The following is a 20,405-nucleotide window of genomic DNA, read 5'->3' as shown; positions in this document are numbered from 1 at the left end:
GCAGAAAAAGTTGACACGGGTGCTAATGTAACAGGGTCGGTAATACCCTTAGTTTGAATTACTACAAAACAAATGTATATATATAATGAAGATGTGTTGTTTTATTGCCACCTAGCGACTGAATGGTGCAACTGCATCGATTGTCTATTTTCGCGCGCCGTACATACCACCGCAGATAAATCTATCTAGGCTGGAGGTGAGTACACGTGAGCGATGTGGTGTTTAATGGTTTTGGCTCGTTTTGTACCGACCGATGTTGTGTATTTCGAATGTAAGTATTACCTGTATGTAATAGGAAATTAACAGACATTTATGTGCAGGAATTACTATTATATTTAAAGTAGTACTCCCCACCGCGTGTTGAGCTAAAGCTAATTAGCTAGCTGTTGGCTCGCTAGCGGTTTCTCGGTTATGTTTGGTTTTTATTTTGGATTATAATTGTTACTTTTTGTTAGACAGGTCTGAACATTAATGCAGTTGATGTCGGTTGACGCGGTTTGTGTGTCGCCATTCAAACAGGTGGGCTTTCATAAATATGGGATTCACATGGAGTTATATAAATTAACCACTATACGATCAGGTGTTTTATGTAGAATGTATATTTGAGGCAGATAAATCTATCTAGGCTTGAGGTCTGAACATTAATGCAGTTGATGGTGGTTGACACGGTTTGTGTGTCGCCATTCAAACAGGAGATTAAAGAGGACCAGCGAAGACCAAGTCCTGTGTAGCGGTGTCGTCCTTCCAGCGCTGTTGGTACCCACACAAGTCGGCGGTTAAACACATCGGTAACACTAATTTTCAGGAAAAAAAAAACGCTTGCAGAATTTTATCAGCTGGAGGCGTTTTCCTTGCCAGAACAACGTGAGCTAATCAACAAGTACAACACCTTCTAGACTCATAGTATTAGTCTAGTACAAGGCGTAGCCTACTTGTTGATTTTCTTCTGCATCACAAGTTTTATAAAAATGTATGGGTCCCTGAAAGTGAGGCGACATAGTTTAGTGCTCCCGAAATAGGGGTCTGTATCTCATAGTGTTAGTCTAGTACATGTTGCACTTTTAGATTTTTTTGCATCACAAGTTTTATAAAAATGTATGTTGATACTGTGATGACCTCAACTGTGAAATAAGGGATATCATAAGTACTGGTACAAACCTTTATTGCTACAAACCTGTCCCTGTAACCCGTAACCAACAGCCAAAATACACACCCACCAGCAGGTTCACCAGGACGCACACAACTGCGAACTAGAGGTGGTTCAGTCGCGAACTGATTCGTTCGAATGAACGAATCGTTAAAACGAATGAACCGAACTGGTTCTTCTCTCTCGTTCGTCTCGTTTGTCTCGTTCGTGACTCAGACTCGACTCCTCCCAGACCCACGACTCGCTGACAGTTCGTTCACTCACTATGTGAGTGGTGAAGAGGGACCGAGACGACTCATGAGAACCAGACAATCGTATGCAAGACAGAAATAAACCGATTTCTTGGGGGGAAAAAACTAAGGGGCTTATTAAGCGTACGATAATACGATTTAATATCAGTGAAATGGTAAATGCATGTCTTGTCTTTGTATATTCTTTGGGTTAGGGTTGACACATTGTTCCTTTATCTCGGGTATCTTTTTAATTTATAAAATTAACGATATTGACTCACCTTTCAGGATAAAGTCAGCAGCTGATGACCGACTTAAGTTCCAAGATCCTTTGAGAGTCTGAGTCTGACTGACTCAGAGTCAGCAGAACCGTGCACAAACACATTCCATGATTCGATTCACCATTCGATTCACCGGAAACTCGACGTAACAGGTTCCGTTGAGTTTCCGGTAGCACTGAGTCTGACTGACTCAGCTGAGAACCATGCAATGGGTGCATTCCTTGATGCGATTCACCGCTACCGGGAACGGAAACTGGACTGACTGAACGAACAAACGAAAGAACGATTCGCGAACGACTCCTCTTGGCGAACTGACTGACGCAAACTGGTTCACGTAAACAAATCATTAAATCCACCACTACTGCGAACCAGAACCCTTCGACACGCATACCCCCACCCTCCTGTTCTCCCAAGCCCCGCCCCCAGCTGGCCGGGCGATTCGCCCCTCACACTGATTGACAATGCAACAAATAACACACAAACTCTTTAAATGTCCCAGGGTCGCTAAAATACGCAATTCCGGTGTCAATAGAATAATAGTTCGACATTTTTTCTATCCATTTTCCATATTTACCATGTACAGTTTACTGTGGCGAATGTCAAAATCAGAGGCGTGATATTCTTTCAGTGACTTTATTGTATCGTTACACCATCGAGTACACCAAGACCTTACTCAACGAGCACTTAACATTAACAAACTGTCTTCACTAACTCCTCACTTACTGACTTCCTCAAGCAAAGCATGATGGGAACACATCAGCGACCAATAGCAGTGGTATAAACAATACAACAAACATAGCCCCGGAGCTCACAGCAAAGTAGCATGTCACAGCATAGTAACTAAGAAAATAAAGGTCCCAGAATCTTGGACAGGACAAAAGAAAAATCATGGATAATATAATATTACATAATACTAAATTTACATCAATGTTGTCTATAACTCAGATAAAAAGGTTAAGTCATGAACAAATTATTCCTTCTTTAAGAGCTAGAGACTAGCCAAAATGTGTTTAATCCTTTTCTCTTGGATGAAATACTCATTGGTATTATGAGTTTAACTGAGGTTAAACTGTGACAAAAGGTCTGTGCTTTTCTGACTGAATAAACCAGCAGACTGTTTAAAAATATACAATGTGTTGGATTGATGGATAAATATACAGATTTACCCCCCACCAGAATCAATTCAGGATCTCCACCACGTCGCCCTTGAGTGCAGCAGAATGCAGGAAATCAAATCTACGATATTCAAAATCCCCTCCCCCTTTATAAACCTCATGTACCCCTGTGGCTTCCTGGTGGCTGAGCTCCCCCAAAAGTCAGAATCTACAATCGCCCCTGCTAAATATTATATATTTTCCTATTGTTCTGCATATGTATATCTCATCAGCATTGCTGGGCTGCCTCAGTTCTTTGGCTGCAAAAATTAAAAAAAGTCTTTGGCTGCATTCTCAGTTATTTATCTCAGTTTGACTGCACTCTCATTTATCCATCCTCATAATTTTCACCACCACCACCTCTGAAGATAAAAACCGTGTTGTCATTATAGATTCCACCCTCTTCATATCCCCGCCTTCATATCCTCCAGAGTAGACTACTGCAATGCCCCTTCTCTTCGGTGTCTCAGCAAAGTTACTTAACAGACTACAATACGTACAAAATTCCGCTGCAAGAGTTCTCACCCGCACTAGGCCCTGGCAACGCATCACTGCCATCCTCCACCAACTACACTGGCTCCCTGTTACTGTTTTCAATTTAAAATCATTCTCCTTGCTTTCAAAGCACAACATCATCTTGCACCTTCCTATCTTTCTAACCTCCTGGCCCCCGTACCGACCAACCCGCACCTTGCGCTCCACTGAAGCCCACCTCCTCTCCACCCCCGCTGCACACCTCCGCACCATGGGAGACAGGGCGTTGAGCGTGGCCGGTCCAAGGTCCTGGAGCTCCCTCCCACCCTGTCCACTTTCAAACCTCTATTGAAAACCCACCTCTTCACCCTGGCTTTTCCCTCCTTCCCCCAACGCCTCCTACCCTGACCTTGACCTGGGCTGACCAATCCACCACCCCCTTCCATTTCCTCTTCCCATGTATCTTTTACCGCCGTTTAATGTATTATCTAGTTGTTTTGTTTTGATTTTTATACTGTGTTTAACAAATGTTCAGTGTCTGTTTTATTTTCTCTGTTTGTCTAATGTTATTTTATTAACATTTTGTTTTACCTTTACTGCACAGTGTCCTTGGGAGACATGAAAGGCGCTTGAAATAAAATGTATGATTATTATTATTATACAGCATTTGTACTGATAAATCATACTGATAATAATGGTTAGCTAGCTACTTTTTCAAAATCTGCCCATTTTCATCTCCTTCATGGCCTATTCTCATTTATTTGTTATGGCGTATAGAGTTCAACGTCATCATAGCTGTGTACGTATTTAGCTTTCTGCGATTCAAGGCCCACCACGGTCGTGCCACTTGGGGAGGGGCCACTCATTTACTCCCCCTCTACTAATATCGAGTTGGTTGGAAAAGTTTGTGAGTGCTTGCGTGTGTTTGTATGTGGGAGACAGTGAGAGAGAGAGAGAGAGTAGCGCACAGCTTTGGCTGGCCGGACGGCGTAGCAAGGAACTTATATATGCAATAGTTAGCTCGCAAAATCAGCCCGGCGGTCGGCCCCGGAACATTAACAGCCCACCGGGAATTCTCTCGACTCTCCCGGTTACCACGCCGCTACTGAGCGTCATACTGTCGGTCCTCTTATCCTCAATAATAACACCAAACTCCTCCATCAAGTCCTTGAGCAACATCTTTTCAAATGTCAAAAAGTTGGATCCCCTTTGACGTGCCATATCTTACTTTAACGTGTCGTGCCATATCTAAAAAATGTACAAGCCAAGCTAGCTTGCTACAAGTATCAAGTGCTGTAGTGTCAGCTGTAACAGTTAAGGTAACAACGGTTACATTTTTTCAAAAAGCAACGAGTTTACGAGAAGGCTTGTGAATATATTGTGGTCCATCTTTATCGAACCTACATCCTGAATTTGTTCACATTTTGCCGGAATCCATCATGGCAGACACTGAACACAAACTAATCCTATTTTAATCCTTGTTTAAACTAGTTTACCTAATCCAGAGTTACAACTCAAATGTGCAACACATCTGTGATTAATTATGAATCAGTTTTAACCTAGATTTACTTACCATAGAACCCTAAACCAGGATTAATCAATCCATGTTGGTGCAACCCAGCCATATTGTTTGTATTACTGCTGAAACAGTGGGTTCCCATTGACTGTTCTCCCAACTGTAATGGTATTATTAAGTATTCATATCGGGCATTCACACTTCAAAAACCTCTACAGCGGTATTCATTTCTCATGATCAACTTGTTTAACTGAATTTATTTTTTAAATGAAACTTTGAAATTGACTATTCTGCTTGTTAAGGTCATATGACACACCCCCAGTGTAATTACTAGGGATGTTAAACGACTCGTTTTCTGTGAGTCGACGTGTAGGAAGGATAAATCGAAAAATCGATCGATTTCTTCTCTTTTTTTCGGCTCGAAAAAAAAAATATATATATATATATTTTCGTTTTTAAATAAATATTTGTGAACGAAAATTCATGTTTTGGTGTATTTTGGCAGAGGTATTTTTGCAGTACTTGAGAAGGTGCACCTGGAGACTGGGCGCACTCCTGTCTGCATGGTGCGGTCACTGATTGAGATTCCGCACAGTAAATAAATATTTTAAATAAATATTTAATATTTTCGAGCAAGTTGCTAGTAGGCAACCGCAGTGTTTTGCGATCTGGGAAGGGTCTGGCTGCATGCGCCTCCAGCCGTTAATTCATCGGCTGTGCGTGCTGAATTACAAAAAGAAACATTTTTGGGACCACAACTGCTGTTTAGAATTAAAATGTTGCACCCAAACCCTAGTGATAATAAAAATGAGAAAATGTCAACGGCGGCTTGCAAGACGTGGGCCATGTTCTCAGCAGTGTGCCTCTCTGTCATTGAGCGGGTCTGGAGGATCGCACTCTGCAGAACCCAGTCGCTGAAAAAGTGAACGGTCACCGTCACGTACGAGTCAGTCGTCAAAGCTGTCCAGGCATCAGTGGTGATGGCAACTTTGTCAGCTGAGGACAGGATCTCGCGGAGGGAGGCTGCTGCTTCGCGGTACATTTTCTCCAGCCTCACACTAATCGTTTGGCGACATGGCACTGTGTAGGTTGGCTCGAGAAATGAAATAAGATTGCGTAACCCAGTCCCCTCTACTACGCTCATGGGCAGCATATCTCCGGCTATTATCTTGGCTAGCAACCCGCTGATTCTTTCAGCCCGGCGGCTATCACAGGATCTCACCGTGAAGTTTGCGATGCTGCCTTGCTGGCTGGAAGGCTTAGGATGCCTCCTTGCCAGGTGATTCAACATCACGGTTGTGGACGAATGGTACGCAAACTTCATGAGGCATAATTTACATTTAACTGTTCTGTCTTCAATCTTTGTGAAACTATCCCACACCGGACTTTTAAGTGAAGCCATTGTCATGAAAGGACAAAGGAAGAGATCGCTTTTGGGAGACGTAGCGGTGTAGCAGAACAGAAGTGACCGTTAGAAAAACAACACAGCTACGTCTCCCATTTGAAAAAAAAGAGAAGGATTTATTGTATTTTGATTAATTGGTTATTTTGAAAGCAGAAATGGGTTACAATGTTTTGCAAAGGACATTGAAGCAGTTTGTATGTAAAAAAAAAAAAAAAAAAAGTAAAAAAAAAAACGATTAATCGATTTCTATTTTTAGAGTCGTTTAGAGCACGAGTCGAGAATCGACCGTTGAGTCGACACATTCTTCACATCCCTAGTAATTACATTCCCAACCTTTAGTCTCTCCTAACCATTGCTAGCTAAATGAAAGACAATTCCAACCCCAAACAAAATAAGAAGCACATATCAAAAAGAGATATGTATTTATAACTCTGCACCTTCACATGCAGAGCAAAAAGGTAATACGATCAACACAAACTATATATATCATGTGTAAGATGAAACTCCACCGACTCCAGCAACAAGACGCTGTGTGATCGTTTCTTTACATGATCACATACTTCCCTCCATGCGATCCAAACAACGTGAATATAAACCGGAGTCGAGCCCTTCCAGGCCACACTGCCTCTAGACCAGCGCAGAGAATAGGTAGATGGAGGAGAGGAGGAGGAGGTAGGACATGGAGAAGCGTGCGTCTGACGCGTGACTGGTGGTGGGTGTGGGGGACGGAAGACTCCCCAGAGTTTCCTTCAGGAAGCTAGCAAATCGCGCTGTGGAGGTGAACACGGACTGGTCGGCGGCTCTCTCTGAGCGCACCATGCTGCTGTTGCCCATGACGTTGGGAAGCCCGGCCACTTGGGTCCAAGAGTTGCCGCTCTTGCACATCAGGGGGCCGCCGGCGTCACCCTGAAACCAAACACACGTTGTCATCCCCACCGGCACCTAGCCTCAAACAGCCCTCTAAACTAACTCCAGAGCACCAACATGTGTCCACCCCTAGCTTGAAAAGGACTGTAAGATATGAATGTAGCCTACCAATGACAAATCATGCACAATTCTCACATATCGTTAGCATCAGGGCATGATTGCCATATTTAAGTCATATTTTGGCCAAATTGTGATATCTGATTCACTGGGCCTCATTGGCTATATCTTATATCTATATCTTCTAACTTTTTACGCTAAATACACAATGAACTTTAAAATATGACTCAGGCATTATGCCAAGGCAAACGGCTATGATGTAAATCTTGAACATACATTTTGGCATGGTGAGCAGTGGCAGCTAGTGATCAAAAATGTCGGTGGGGCACAGTTATAGACAGTGGGTCTGGGGTCCCCCCCCCCCGCAGAATTAATTTCCTGTATTCTGGTGCATTTTGGGGATGGCCACTACCTATTTACCTACTATTCATTCAGATTCATAGCCTACATCCTGACTTGCAGGGCCTGGACAAGCTTACACTGCATATACAGACCTACTTTATGGCCATTCAACCAGCCATTGCTTTTTGACCCATTGTTGTTATTCTGATATTGAGACAAATCATGATCACTGTCCTATAGCGTCCATTTTTTGTGAAAATCAATGTCTACTTCAAATGCAGTTAGAAATATGGGACAGTTGCTTCATTTTGTTTATATGCCACAGGCCGAAGGACTTAATTAATATGTAACTTACGTGCTCCTTTTAAGTATAACATTGCTTGGGGAGTCCAATTCCTCCACTGAAAAGGGTTGAAAGTGCTTGCAACTCTCTGCTATTTAGCAATCTATCTCTTCTCTACATGTAGTTGTGTTGCGCAAAATGCTGCTGAGGGAGGTAACCTATTTGATTGATTCGCTGAATTGTCCAATCATGTGGTGATAAAAAAGAAAAGCAATACCATTGGCCTGGGGCGCACACTGATGCGACCCGAGGGAGAATTTTCTTGCGCCAATGAAAAGTTGTCTGCTTGATAGACAGCAAAAAGTTAGCGAGCTTTCATTGACTTCAACGTGGCCGGCGCCCCTGACTTGGAGGAAGGCTTTATTTCAAAAGACCAATAACTAGCCTAGCCCAAATCATTGTCGTTCAGACACATTTAAATGGTTGCTGGCAGTGACAAGTATCTCACACAATTAAACGAGGATAGACGCTGTTTAATGTATACAACTATGTATTTATGTTGATTTAACGCTCTGTATTTTTGTTGATTCATTTCGTATTGATAATAGTTGATTAATAGTTGGCAGATATATTCAAGTGAAGACTTCACGGAGGGGTGGCGCCCTAGCGCCCTCTATTGACAAACCGCCACTGATTGTGAGCCATGAATTAAGAGGATTCTGAACTGTTGTCCTTTCATTACCATTCTCACAGTCAGCGCTTCGGTGCAGATGTAGTCACTGGATGACGTGTTGCTACAACCCACCACCGTGGTGTTGAACTCCTGCAGGGTTTCTTGGGCTGTGGTCAGGTAAGAGAAAGTCCCGGTCAACCAAACAGTTTGAACAATATACAGAGTCACGCTGAGTGCTTGAAACAAAGAACTAGTAGAACTACAATCAATGATCCGATTTTGTAACAAAAAGTCTCGTTGACACCAGAAGGGGGTGCGCTGTGGATGGGGGTCCTCACCGCCTCCCTGGCCCATGCCCCAGCCTGCCATCCAACAGTCAGTGTTGTTCAGGAAGCTGCCCATCCCCTGGTCCAGACAGATGGGCTGGATGTAGTCCGAGAGCCTCGGTGGACTGGACAGCATGAGCACGGCGATGTTGTCTCCGGTGAGATTGCTGAGGGTGATGGATTTCACCCCCAGGGTCATGTTGAAGGAGTTGGGGCCATTCAGATTCCGGCGGCCCAACTCAACCGTCCAGTAGGAGGCATTGGGGTACCTAAGTGAAGGGAGGGAAACCACCAGGGTGAGGGATCGACAGCCTTTTGAAACAGGATGTCGTCATGTAAAAGAAACCCTGATCCAATTTGATCAAGGTGCAGATAGGCTTGTCACTCAACAACAACAGCACACCTATTTTATCTCAGGATTGATACATGCGTTTTTGAACGCTCTGATTCATGCAAATAAGTTGTACACCGCTTGATAAATGTGTGGACGACGAATGACTGTAACCATTGAGTGATAGCAAGGGGTAAGGGATTATTATTGTCAGGTGTGAAATATCCCCCCTGTTTGTCAAATGTAAAATTCTGTAAAAACTGAAAGAAAGGATTGATACATGGTTGTGCTTGGGAAAAAAATACAAAGAGCAACATACACAGAACACACGTCGTACAGCCTCATCGTCAAGACAGACGCAACAAGCAGACTTACATGGTGAAGCACGAGGCGTCGCTCAGGACGGCATCCGCAGTCACCAGGGTGCCGCCGCACATGTGCGTGCCGTTGACCTGCAGGCTAGCGATCCAGGGCCACACGCCGGCGGACTGCACCAGCCCCCTGCTGTCACGGGTGTTCATGGGGGCGCTGCCGCACGTCAACGCTGGAACCAGGGGCCATCAGGGGTGAGCCAAAGAATACAGAAATGGAAGAGGTCAACAAACATTGTAATGCTTATGAAATAGAAACCTTACAGCTTTAGCCGAGCCGCGACCCGATGCTTTAGTCAAGGGAATGAATCCAGTCAATTCTAGTTGGCTTTTCTGTATATTTTGTTATTTAAATAAATGTATTACTGGCTTAGGGGGAATTGATCATGGTGTCTCAGAATAACAGTCAGAATAATGTCAGAATAACAGTCCATCATAGATGACCAAATGATAGTTTTACCTCCACGCTCTAGCATATCACTAGGTTACCACTGCGACGTGTGTCAACAAAGACCAAGTATCCAACCATTGTCCATTGTACACGGATGGAGACAAAAGGCCACTTACCTGCGGTGGCGGTCGGTGAGGCGGGGGCGGTCGGTGAGGCGGTGACTGGGCCGGATGGAGGGTCGCCACAGTTGAAGGTGGCGTCGCTGTTGATTCCCCCGGATCGGAAGTCAACGAAGCCGGGCTGGTTGGTGGTGATGATACCGTTGATCCAAGCCTGATATTCGGATACTCTGGCGTATACTCCAGGGAATTTGGGCAAGGCACATCCTTGACCAAAGCTCACCACTCCCGACTGGACCCACTGCGGACCCTGTTTGACTACAAGAGGACCACCAGAGTCCCCCTTTAGGGGAAGAGGATCAAAGCCACGATGGGTTAGCAAAATACCTCAAACTGCATGAAGTTTGAGTCATTGCCAGGTCCTTTATGATTGGTGTTGTGCTTTGGGTGTCTGATGCTGAATTGGTGGGGTACGTTTTGTTTTGCACTAATGACCTTTTCGTGCGCTATATGGCCTAACTCACTATGTCATCCCTCCTGCCTCACCTAATGCATTATTTTTGCATGCTAAACTGCATTTTGTTGTCCAGAACAAAAATAGTTGAATCTAATCTAGTCTAGGGAGCTCCTCTCAAAACATGACTGTTTAACAGTTACCTGACACGAGTCCTTCCCTCCAGCCGACAATCCAGCGCAGATCATGTTGTTGGTGATTCGGCCATAGCTGCAGTCACACTCCCTGTTGCCCACTATGGGCAGGTCCACTTCCTGGAGGATGTCCGCGGCTGAACCTATGAATGGAAGGAATGAAACGGGACTTTGAAAAGGCAGCTCATGCTGGGGCTCTGCTGTGTGAAACGACTTGATTTACGGTCGTATCGACCCCCTCAGTGGGTCTGACAGTGCACAATGCAAGTGCAGAGACTCCACTCTAAACTGTGGCACACATGTTAACTAGTTAAATGGTACATGGTCTGCATATATATAACGCATTTCTAACCAGTGGCCACTAAGAGCGCTTCACAATATGGTCAACCATTCAACCATTCATGTACACATTAGCACACCGTCGGCGGTGTCAACCATGCAAGGCGACAGCCAGCTCGTCAGGACCAGTTAGGGTGAGGTGTCTTGTCTCAGAGACACCTCGACACTCAGGACTAGGTCTAGGGACATACGCCAGAAGAAGAAGACCCACCTCCAAACGAGGTGGTGCCCCAGCCAGTGACCCAGTTGATGATGCCGCTGTTGAAAGTGCTTCCGTCCGCGGCCAGGCAGACGGGCGCGATGTAGTCTGTGAAGGTGACAGCCGAGGAGAGCTGCAGCAGGCAGATGTCGTTGTCGTTGGTGGACCCACTGTAATCGGGGTGACAGACAATCCTGGAGATGGTCCGGGACTGCTCGTTGGGGTTGCTGCCCCCCTGGTCCTGACGGCCCAGGAAGACCGTGAAACCCCTCGTGTCAGTTCTGATCGGAAAGGAAAAAACGTCACTGTTAGTCTCGTTCATCTGAAATTAATGTTCATCGAGTTGTTGACGAACCAGAGATGAGGAACATGTTTTGGCTATTGCCGGATGTTGAAGATTGACTTCACGTGGGGAAGCAGTGGGCAGCGGTCAGCACCCACAGATTGTTGATGAGAGACCCCCCACAGAAATTGTAAAACGTCTGCAAACTGGCCTGCCAGGGCCAGGTGCCCGGAGCAGCATCCACTCCTCCAACGATCTTGGTGTTGAGAGGAGCCCGACCACACACTGAAAAAGGTTCAAGGTATCAGAGAAGGAGCAATGGCCTCTATGAACGCCTGCTGCTGCAGTGCCCCTGACTAATACTGCGTTCACACCAAAAGATGCAGTTTTGCGGCGCAGCAAAAGTTTTGCGGCGCAGCAAAGTTTTTGCGGCGCAGCAAAGCATTTGCGGCGCAGCAAAGGTTTTGACGCGCAGCAAAAGTTTTGCTGCGCCGCAGTTTTGCAGCGCGGGAAGTTTCGCGGCACGGCAAGTTTTGCCCGCGGTGCTTCTGAATTCATTCGCAACCATGGCCGACATTACGAGCATTGCATGTCTTTACCTGTTGTGGAAGAGGGAGCGACGTCGGAATGCCCGTCGTTTTTGGGTTCATGAGACCATTCGGAGCCTAGAAGGCTGGTGCTGCCTGGCATCCAAGTGGGTTTTGTTTGGGGTTGTTTTCTAGCCCTTTAGCGTACTCATAGTTTAGTTTAACTGTAAACACAACTACACTACAGAATGCTGATTTGTGGGTTTTTTCGAGTTACTAAATAAATGTAACGGTAGTGAACTCTAGGTCACTCCAAGGGAGTAACACTGATTGGCTGTTACGGCATGTCACTCAGTGGCAACGCCTCAGTGGCAACGCTGTTGAACGCTGATTGGCTGTCATCACGCGTTTGCTGCCGAAAAGTTGAAATATTTCAACTCGAGCAGCATTTGACGTGCTGCAAAATACGTGAACGCGTCCGCCGCCCGTGCCCGGCAGCGGGCACGGGCATGCCGTGCTGCAAATCAGATTTTGACGCGCCGCAAATCAAATTTTGCTGCCTGTTTTCTCGGCAGCAAATGCTGCGGCAGAAAAGCAGCAACACGTCTCTACATTCACTTTGAATGGGATCGTGCCGCGCGTCAACTTTTTGCATCTTTTGGTGTGAACGCAGGGTAAAGACAAAGCCCACATTCTCTGCCTCACTCCATTTTTAATAGTATACTCTGAATACATTTCATTGATATAGCTCTTTTCTAAATACTCAGACACTTTGCACAATACCAAAAAGAGTAAAATAAAGTCACGGGTAGATATCCATGAAAATATACAATGCCTATATATATGCTATACACTAAAATCTTTTTATGTGTATAGCATATATATATATAAAATCTTTTTATGTGTGTGAAATTGATCAATTTTAAATACATTCATTCAAGCAGAATGTATGGGCATCGATAGGGAAATAGGGCAGCCTCTAGGAATATAAATGGTTACATAAATGAAATATAAATAAAAAGTTAAATTATAATTAATTAAAACGTAGCGTTTTTATTTAGAATCTCTTACCATTTAGCTGTGAGGACGCCTCTGCAAAAAGAAAAGGGAGAAAATGTATAACAAGTGAACAAATATAATGTGATAATAATAATATAATATAATGATAACTATAACATATACCATTTGATCGAATAACATATTTTTTCTATATATTTATCCTAAGCTAGGTGACAGAGTCTCCGGTGAATTTGTACATTCTTATTGAACGATGTACTAGTTTACAATATAGTTACTACTACCTATGATTTGATTCATAATTATTCATCAATTATTCTTGCTACAATTTAATATACATTTCACACTGTCAAAGGATTAAATTGGCATTAATATAGAATATAATATAGAATTAGAATTAGAATAATATATAGATCATATCCTTGTAATATTTGTGTGGTATTTTACACAATCATTATCTCAACTTTTGGTTGGTGTAACTTGAGTTTGTGGTGGAGATTGTGGTCGTCCTTCAGCCTTCAGCCCCAAAAAAGTGGGGAACCACTCAAGGCAGAACCAGAGGCCTTAAGCTACAGAGTGAAATATGAGCCGCCTGTATGACTTCCTCATCGCATCGGAAAATGGCATAAACAGATTACCGGTAGAAAGTGCTATTCACCATAATGTGGATTATCTTGTTTGGTTCACATCGTCTTTTTAAGATGGTAAACGCAAAAACCCTGGTGGACAGCTTTGGCCAGTTTTGTTTCTTGTTTGAAGGCGGTTAGTTCAGTTCCGTTATAAAGCATAGAAGCTCAGTCCTTTTGTAGTGTGCATTCTTAATGAATAAAGAATTTAACGAAGGACACCAAATCCCATTGGGAAAAACTGCTAAGGAAAACCAGATATAAATTAAGGCAGCGATTGCAATACAAAGCTTTGAGCTTTTTTCAGAATGTATACACTCTCACACACACACACACTCACACTCACACACACACACACACACACACACACACACACACACACACACACACACACACACACACACATATACCCACACAAGTGTGATCTGAGGACAAACAATCCTATCCGTGAACCGGTCTATGTCCAGGTGAGCTGTCCAGGTAGCCCAGGAGGAAGGAGAGGGGTACTTACCATGCACCACCAGCAGTAGCACCGCCACCCATAGCGCCTTGAGTCCAGCCATCCCAATAGTTTCAAGTCCTCAATTCAGTTGAGCCTTTTAAAACCTTTTTCTCCTCCCCTTTGCTTGTCACTCGACTACCACAGCACAACACAGGTGGAAGACACGCCCACGGGACAGGTGCGGCTGCTTCGGCCCGTGTAAACTACATCATTACCTCACCTATGTTCAGGGCTGTGTTATGCCGCTTTTCCACTGCATGGTACCAGCTCGACACGACTCGACTCGACTCGACTCAGCTCGCATTTTTTGCGTTTCCACCGCAAAAACATGGTATCTGGTACCTGAAGTGGCTGCTTTTTCTAGTACCGCCTCGCTCTAGGTTCCAAGCGGCTGAGCCGATGCTAAAAGGTGACGTCGGCAGACGGCCGGCCACTGATTGGCCAGAGAGTGTGACGAAGTCACGAGAGCGACATGGCAACCATGCTGGTAACAGCCATAGCAGCGCCGCAGCCAACATATTCCACTTCTTCAACTTCTTCAACATGCCAGCTAATAATACGAACACGAATACCATCGCATCGGTGTCCTCATTTGTTGTTATGTGGGTTCTGTCCATGTGTGGGTTACGTAGGTGTTGTTTGCGTCGCGTACAAAAATACGTCACGGCCCTTTCGCGCAGCCGACCCCGCCCACGTCCAGGAGGTACTATTTGCGGTGGAAAAGGACCCGTGCTGCTACCGTGTCGAGTCGTGTCGAGTCGTGTCGTGTCGAGTCGAGCTACATGTGCGGTGGAAAAGCGGCATTAGATGGTTGGCCCATCACCCCCCACAAGTACTTACATAATGCAGGGAATGCATGTTCGCCGGAGGCAGGCGGTCTAGCCTATAGTACATCTATGTCACCATGTTTAGGTAACCCTAACTCTAACCTTAATTGGGTAACAATGCAAAAGAGCGGCAAAACACTTGAATGCCTCAGCTCGCCCCTACTAGGCTTGGTAATTGGTATGTTGGTATTTTGGTTGATTATTATTTTCTAACCCCACTCTGTTCTTGGCTCTTTCATCAAGCAGTTTAGCAATTCCAATTCCAGTGCTGAAGTTAATAAATATGTTTTGATTCCTTAAAAAAAGAATGCCTTCAAGTATTTACCTAGTAAAGTATACACCCTCCTGGGATTGAAAGCACACAATGACCTTGGATTTGGAAAATCGTAGCTGGATTAGTGTTTCAGAGAGCAATCAGCCTCTGTGAATTGTACAACAAACTCATGTCTATAGGCCAAATTTCAACAAGGCTTAGATTTTGACAGATGTGACGTGACAACAATCACAAAGGTAAAACGGTGTCATGGAAGGAAAATGAATCACCGCGATCTGCTTGACTGAATAGCTAGAAACAAAGTGTAGAAAGAAATGGTGATATATAAAGATTACGAATGCAGCAATACCGATACCAGAACTCAGAATCGGTCCCGATACTGGGCTTCATGTGCTCGTACTAGTGATGTGTGGGTCATGAACGATTCGTTCAGAAATCACAAAAAAAATTGAGTTTAAATTTGTGTATTTAAGTAGATCCTCAGACACATCTTTTTATATCTTATATATTTTTGGCACATAAATAAACATTCATGTGCCAAAAATATATAAGATATAAAAAGATTATGAAAATGAGCGTATAAAAACATTATGCTATGATACATATTATTTCTATAATATTTATATATCTCAATAGTGTATGAATTCCCGCTGAAACAGTGTGTTCAAATTAGTTCTTTAAACAGTAATTGTAATATTAAGTACTCGTATCGGTACTCCGTATCGGCAAATACCAAAAAGTAGTTACTTATACTTTGTCAGAGAAAAATTGGAATCTGTGGATCCCTATAATAATGATCATGTAGGATGATAGTAAAAACCCCAGCATAGAAGAAATTTAGTAGTGCGACACTAGCAAAGACATTTCAGCACATCATCAAAACGGCCTATTCCATCTGATGCCAATTGCTGTCTCTTACTATTGTAATTTTTGCTTTATCTTATTGTTGTTTCTTCTTAACGTCTTTTGTGTGTCTTTTCACGGCGTCCCTGAGTGCCGAGAAAGACGCCTTCAAATTAAATGTATTATTTTTACTATTATTATTATCATTATCATCATCATTGAGGACTACAGCTGCAATGCAACAGTCAGGACATGCCTGATGCGATGGACGTAATGAGTTTAGTTTTAGTTTAGGCTACCTTCCACCACGTCTCCCCAACGTGACATCATTGCCGAATGGCATTAGAAAACACCCGTTAATGGCAATAACAACAAAAACTGGACTTTAACCCTATTTTGGAGACATTTTATAAATGATACACCTATTGTGAGTGATTTATGTGCCCATTAATCAAAACTTCCGGTTACTTCCTTGGCCTTCAACTCCAAAGCGCAAATTCATTCTGACAGGGAAAGCGCAAGCTTCTGTCTCTTTATTTATAACCATTTTTACTTTTAGATATGAATTATTGTTGATACTATTGTACAAAAAAAAGTGCAAAAGAAAAAATATCTTACAATATCAAGGCAAGGCAACTTCATTTATACAGCACTTTTCATACACAAGGCAGACTGAAAGTGCTTCACATATAAACATTGTCATGCAATAAAATAAAATCAAAGATCAGTAAAAGAAATCATATGCAAAGAAATGGGTAAAATAGAAAGTTAAAAAGGCATTTTAGTATTAAAATAGAAAATAAAGGCAAAGTTAAAAAAGCTTTTTAGAAAGTGCAATGTATTTAAGATTTAGCAGAAAGTTAAAGCAAACATAAAAGTCTTCAGTCTTGTTTTAAAGGTGCTCAGAGTTGGGGCAAGTTTTAAATCCTCTGCCAGTTTATTTCAGCTATTTGTTGCATAGTAACTAAATCCTGCTTTCCCATGTTCCGTGTTTACTCTGGGAATAATTAACAGATTGGTCTCAGAGGATCTTAGTGGTCTAGAAGGCTTATGTAATGGAAGCATATCAGTTAAATATTTTGGGCCTAAACCATGTAGGGAATTATAGGTTAGAGACATGATTTTAAAATCAATTCTCTGACCTACAGGAAGCCAATGTAACGATTTCAGAACTGGTGTAATATGTTCAAATATTTTGGTCTTTGTTAGAACTCTAGCAGCAGCATTCTGAACAAGCTGAAGCTTCCTCAGAGTTTGTTTTTGGAGACCTGTAAGGAGACCATTGCAGTAATCAAGCTTACTAGTGATAAAGGCATGTACAAGTTTTTGTAAGTCTTCGGTGGACATGAGCCCTCTAAGTCTTGCTACATTTTTAAGGTGATAGTATGCCGATTTTGTAACTGATTTGACTTTTAGTAGTAGTAGAAATGTTTGATATTCTCTTATCAGGGTGGATGACATAGGTTGGTGGCAACGGAATTGAAAAACAGAAAGTAAATGAAAGGAAGACTGTTGTTTAAACCTTGAAGGCATGTGTGCTTTAACTCCATAATGTAAGTTAATAATCCGGTGTTTCAGTCCCTCGTGTCACGTGACCTTGTGTACACAAAACCTCTTCAAACCTCAACACATCGGCTTATTTACTAATTTGCTTAAACAGGAAGCGTTGAACAATACAATAAGAAAAACCACACCACACTGCTTTGGTTCGAAAACACATTTAATTTTCAAAACAAACATTCATGTGCCAAAAATATATAAGATGTAAAAAGATTATGAAAATGAGCGTGTAAAAACATTACGCTATGATACATATTATTTCTATAATATTTATATTTATATCTCATAGTGTATGAATTCCCGCTGAAACAGTGTGTTCAAATTAGTTCTTTAAACAGTAATTGTAATATTAAGTACTCGTATCGGTACTCCGATACGAGTCAACTCCAAAGTGCAAAACAAGTCTTCAGTCTTGTTTTAAAGGTGCTCAGAGTTGGGGCAAGTCTTAAATCCTCTGGGAGTTTATTCCAGCTATTTGTAACTAAATCCTGCTTTCCCATGTTTCGTGTTTACTCTGGGAATAATTAACAGATTGGTCTCAGAGGATCTTAGTGGTCTAGAAGGCTTATGTATTGGAAGCATATCAGTTAAATATTTTGGGCCCAAACCATGTAGGGATTTATAGGTTAGCAACATGATTTTAAAATCAATTCTCTGACCTACAGGAAGCCAATGTAACGATTCAGAACTGGTGTAATGTGTTCAAATATTTTGGTCTTTGTTAGAACTCTAGCAGCAGCATTCTGAACAAGCTGAAGCTTCCTCAGAGTTTGTTTTGGGAGACCTGTAAGGAGACCATTGCAGTTATCAAGCTTACTAGTGATAAAGGCATGTACAAGTTTTTGTAAGTCTTCGGTGGACATGAGCCCTCTAAGTCTTGCTACATTTTTAAGGTGATAGTATGCCGATTTTTTAACTGATTTGACTTTTAGTAGTAGTAGAAATGTTTGATATTCTCTTATCAGGGTGGATGACATAGGTTGGTGGCAACGGAATTGAAAAACAGAAAGTGAATGAAAGGAAGACTGTGTTGTTTAAACCTTGAAGGCATGTGTGCTTTAACTCCATAATGTAAGTTAATAATCTGGCGTTTCAGTCCCTCGTGTCACGCGACCTTGTGTACACAAAACCTCTTCAATCCTCAACACATCGGCTTATTTACTAATTTGCTTATTTACTTAAACAGGAAGCGTTGAACAATACAATAAGTAAAACCACACCACACTGCTTTGGTTCGAAAACACATTTAATTTTCAAAACAAACAATACACATCGCGTTTTAAAGCACAACACAAAAGCCTTGCAAACCAAACGAAAAACGACTTGTGACGCCTTGGGAGACAAAAACCAGCCGTGACCATCGGCCACTTGACCCCAAAAACCAGCCGTGACCATCGGCCACTTGACTCGTAGGCTCTTCTTCTCATGGCGCTAGCTTAGTATGCTAACTCACCGGACACGCGGTACGTCGCGACTTTTCTCTCGGTGATAAACTCGATGGAAACTCTCTGGGTAACTCAGGGCCCATAACCTGCTAGCAGAGGTGGTTTGCTCAACAATCCTGGCGTGCATACCCAGTGCTAGGCCGAATATAATTAATGTAGAAATAACACACAGTGGGGCATCAGTGCTGTTTGACTGGAACTGACCATCGTTTATTAAAACGCACGCTCACTTGACCTCTCCTAGGTCACATGTCAATTCAGGGACATCCTATTGGCTGCCGCTGTACACACAACACTGCATCCAGCATATTATGTATAACAAAGTAAATGCAACAGATTGTGACAATGGAGGGCAGATACTTACATGTCAACAGAAATATCCCCTTTATCTTCGGCTACATCCTTTTTTGACTTTGCCTTTAAGTTTTTCCAGCAGGGTTTCAGTTGCGATTTGTCCCTCGTCTCCTTAATCCCAGTTGAGCCACTGAAGCGCTCTGCTCACCTCACCCGGGTCCCGTCCTTCTTGTCCAGCGTAGTCAGGGCCGGAGTGCGACTCACTTTCCGCCCGGGATTTCCGTGATGCAGCCGAGCCCACCCCAATTAGGGGGAGCGGCTGGGGGTTATTTTTCTATGTACGAGCCCCTGAACGATGAAACGCTGCACTGGACAAAGCTGTCGTGCCTCCAAACCATAAAAACAAATAAACAAACCCATTCAATTCCAATATTCTACCAGGTTTTTTTACACAAGCAATGAGAGGATGCATGCTATATACCCTAATGAACAGGCTCAAATGGGATAGTGAAATCGAGCTCAACCTTCCTGCAGGAATCTCTTACCTCTGATTGGTGGGTGGGCGTCTCCTGTTTGACAACACCGTTAATGCAGCACGAGCGCACCTAACATAGTTTCTGCTGTTTCGTCTGTCAAAGAGGCTAGCTAGTCTTTATCAAAAAATCCACGATTTCCAACTGTGTTATAACATGACCAGGTAATAATTCATTTTAAAACCTTGACATAATCTGTCAGATGCAGGCACGTGCACAGATAGACCCCAAGTGGTGCTCAAGCACCAGCCCTTGTGCCCTGGTTGAGAAAAAGTGCCCTTTTTTTCTTGAGCCCAATTTTTTTTTTTCATTCATCAATATTTTTAGAATACAAATTAGTTTCTCTGTCATCAATTTCCCCAAATGTGTTTTGATATCTGAGGGGTTATTTATTTGAGTTCTTGTGAGAATTTCGCCCCGACATGCTCCGTGGCATAGACGTAGAATACGTATTCTATGCC

General features: G+C 43.1%; 1 protein-coding gene across 4 annotated transcripts in view; it reads right to left on the bottom strand.

The window, feature by feature from the left end:
* LOC115533574 (transmembrane protease serine 9) overlaps positions 1–14,260 on the bottom strand; it is a 31,257-nt gene extending 16,997 nt beyond the window's left edge. For 2 of the 4 annotated variants that reach the window (XM_030344131.1, XM_030344165.1), the window contains exon 1: positions 14,178–14,260. In XM_030344131.1, coding sequence (XP_030199991.1) covers positions 14,178–14,229 — 52 coding nt within the window. In that variant the 5' untranslated portion in view covers positions 14,230–14,260. Of the gene's footprint in view, positions 1–10,684; positions 10,819–11,225; positions 11,495–11,621; positions 11,782–13,094; positions 13,116–14,177 lie in introns of all 4 variants that reach the window. The other 2 variants (XM_030344155.1, XM_030344147.1) reach the window with 2 other exon arrangements.
* Positions 14,261–20,405: the final 6,145 nt, after the last annotated feature.

The sequence above is a fragment of the Gadus morhua genome, chromosome 2, assembly GCF_902167405.1.
Source record: "Gadus morhua chromosome 2, gadMor3.0, whole genome shotgun sequence".
Lineage (NCBI taxonomy): Eukaryota > Metazoa > Chordata > Actinopteri > Gadiformes > Gadidae > Gadus > Gadus morhua.
Note: the sequence above shows the minus strand (reverse complement) of the source record. Positions and strands in the feature narration are given on the sequence as shown.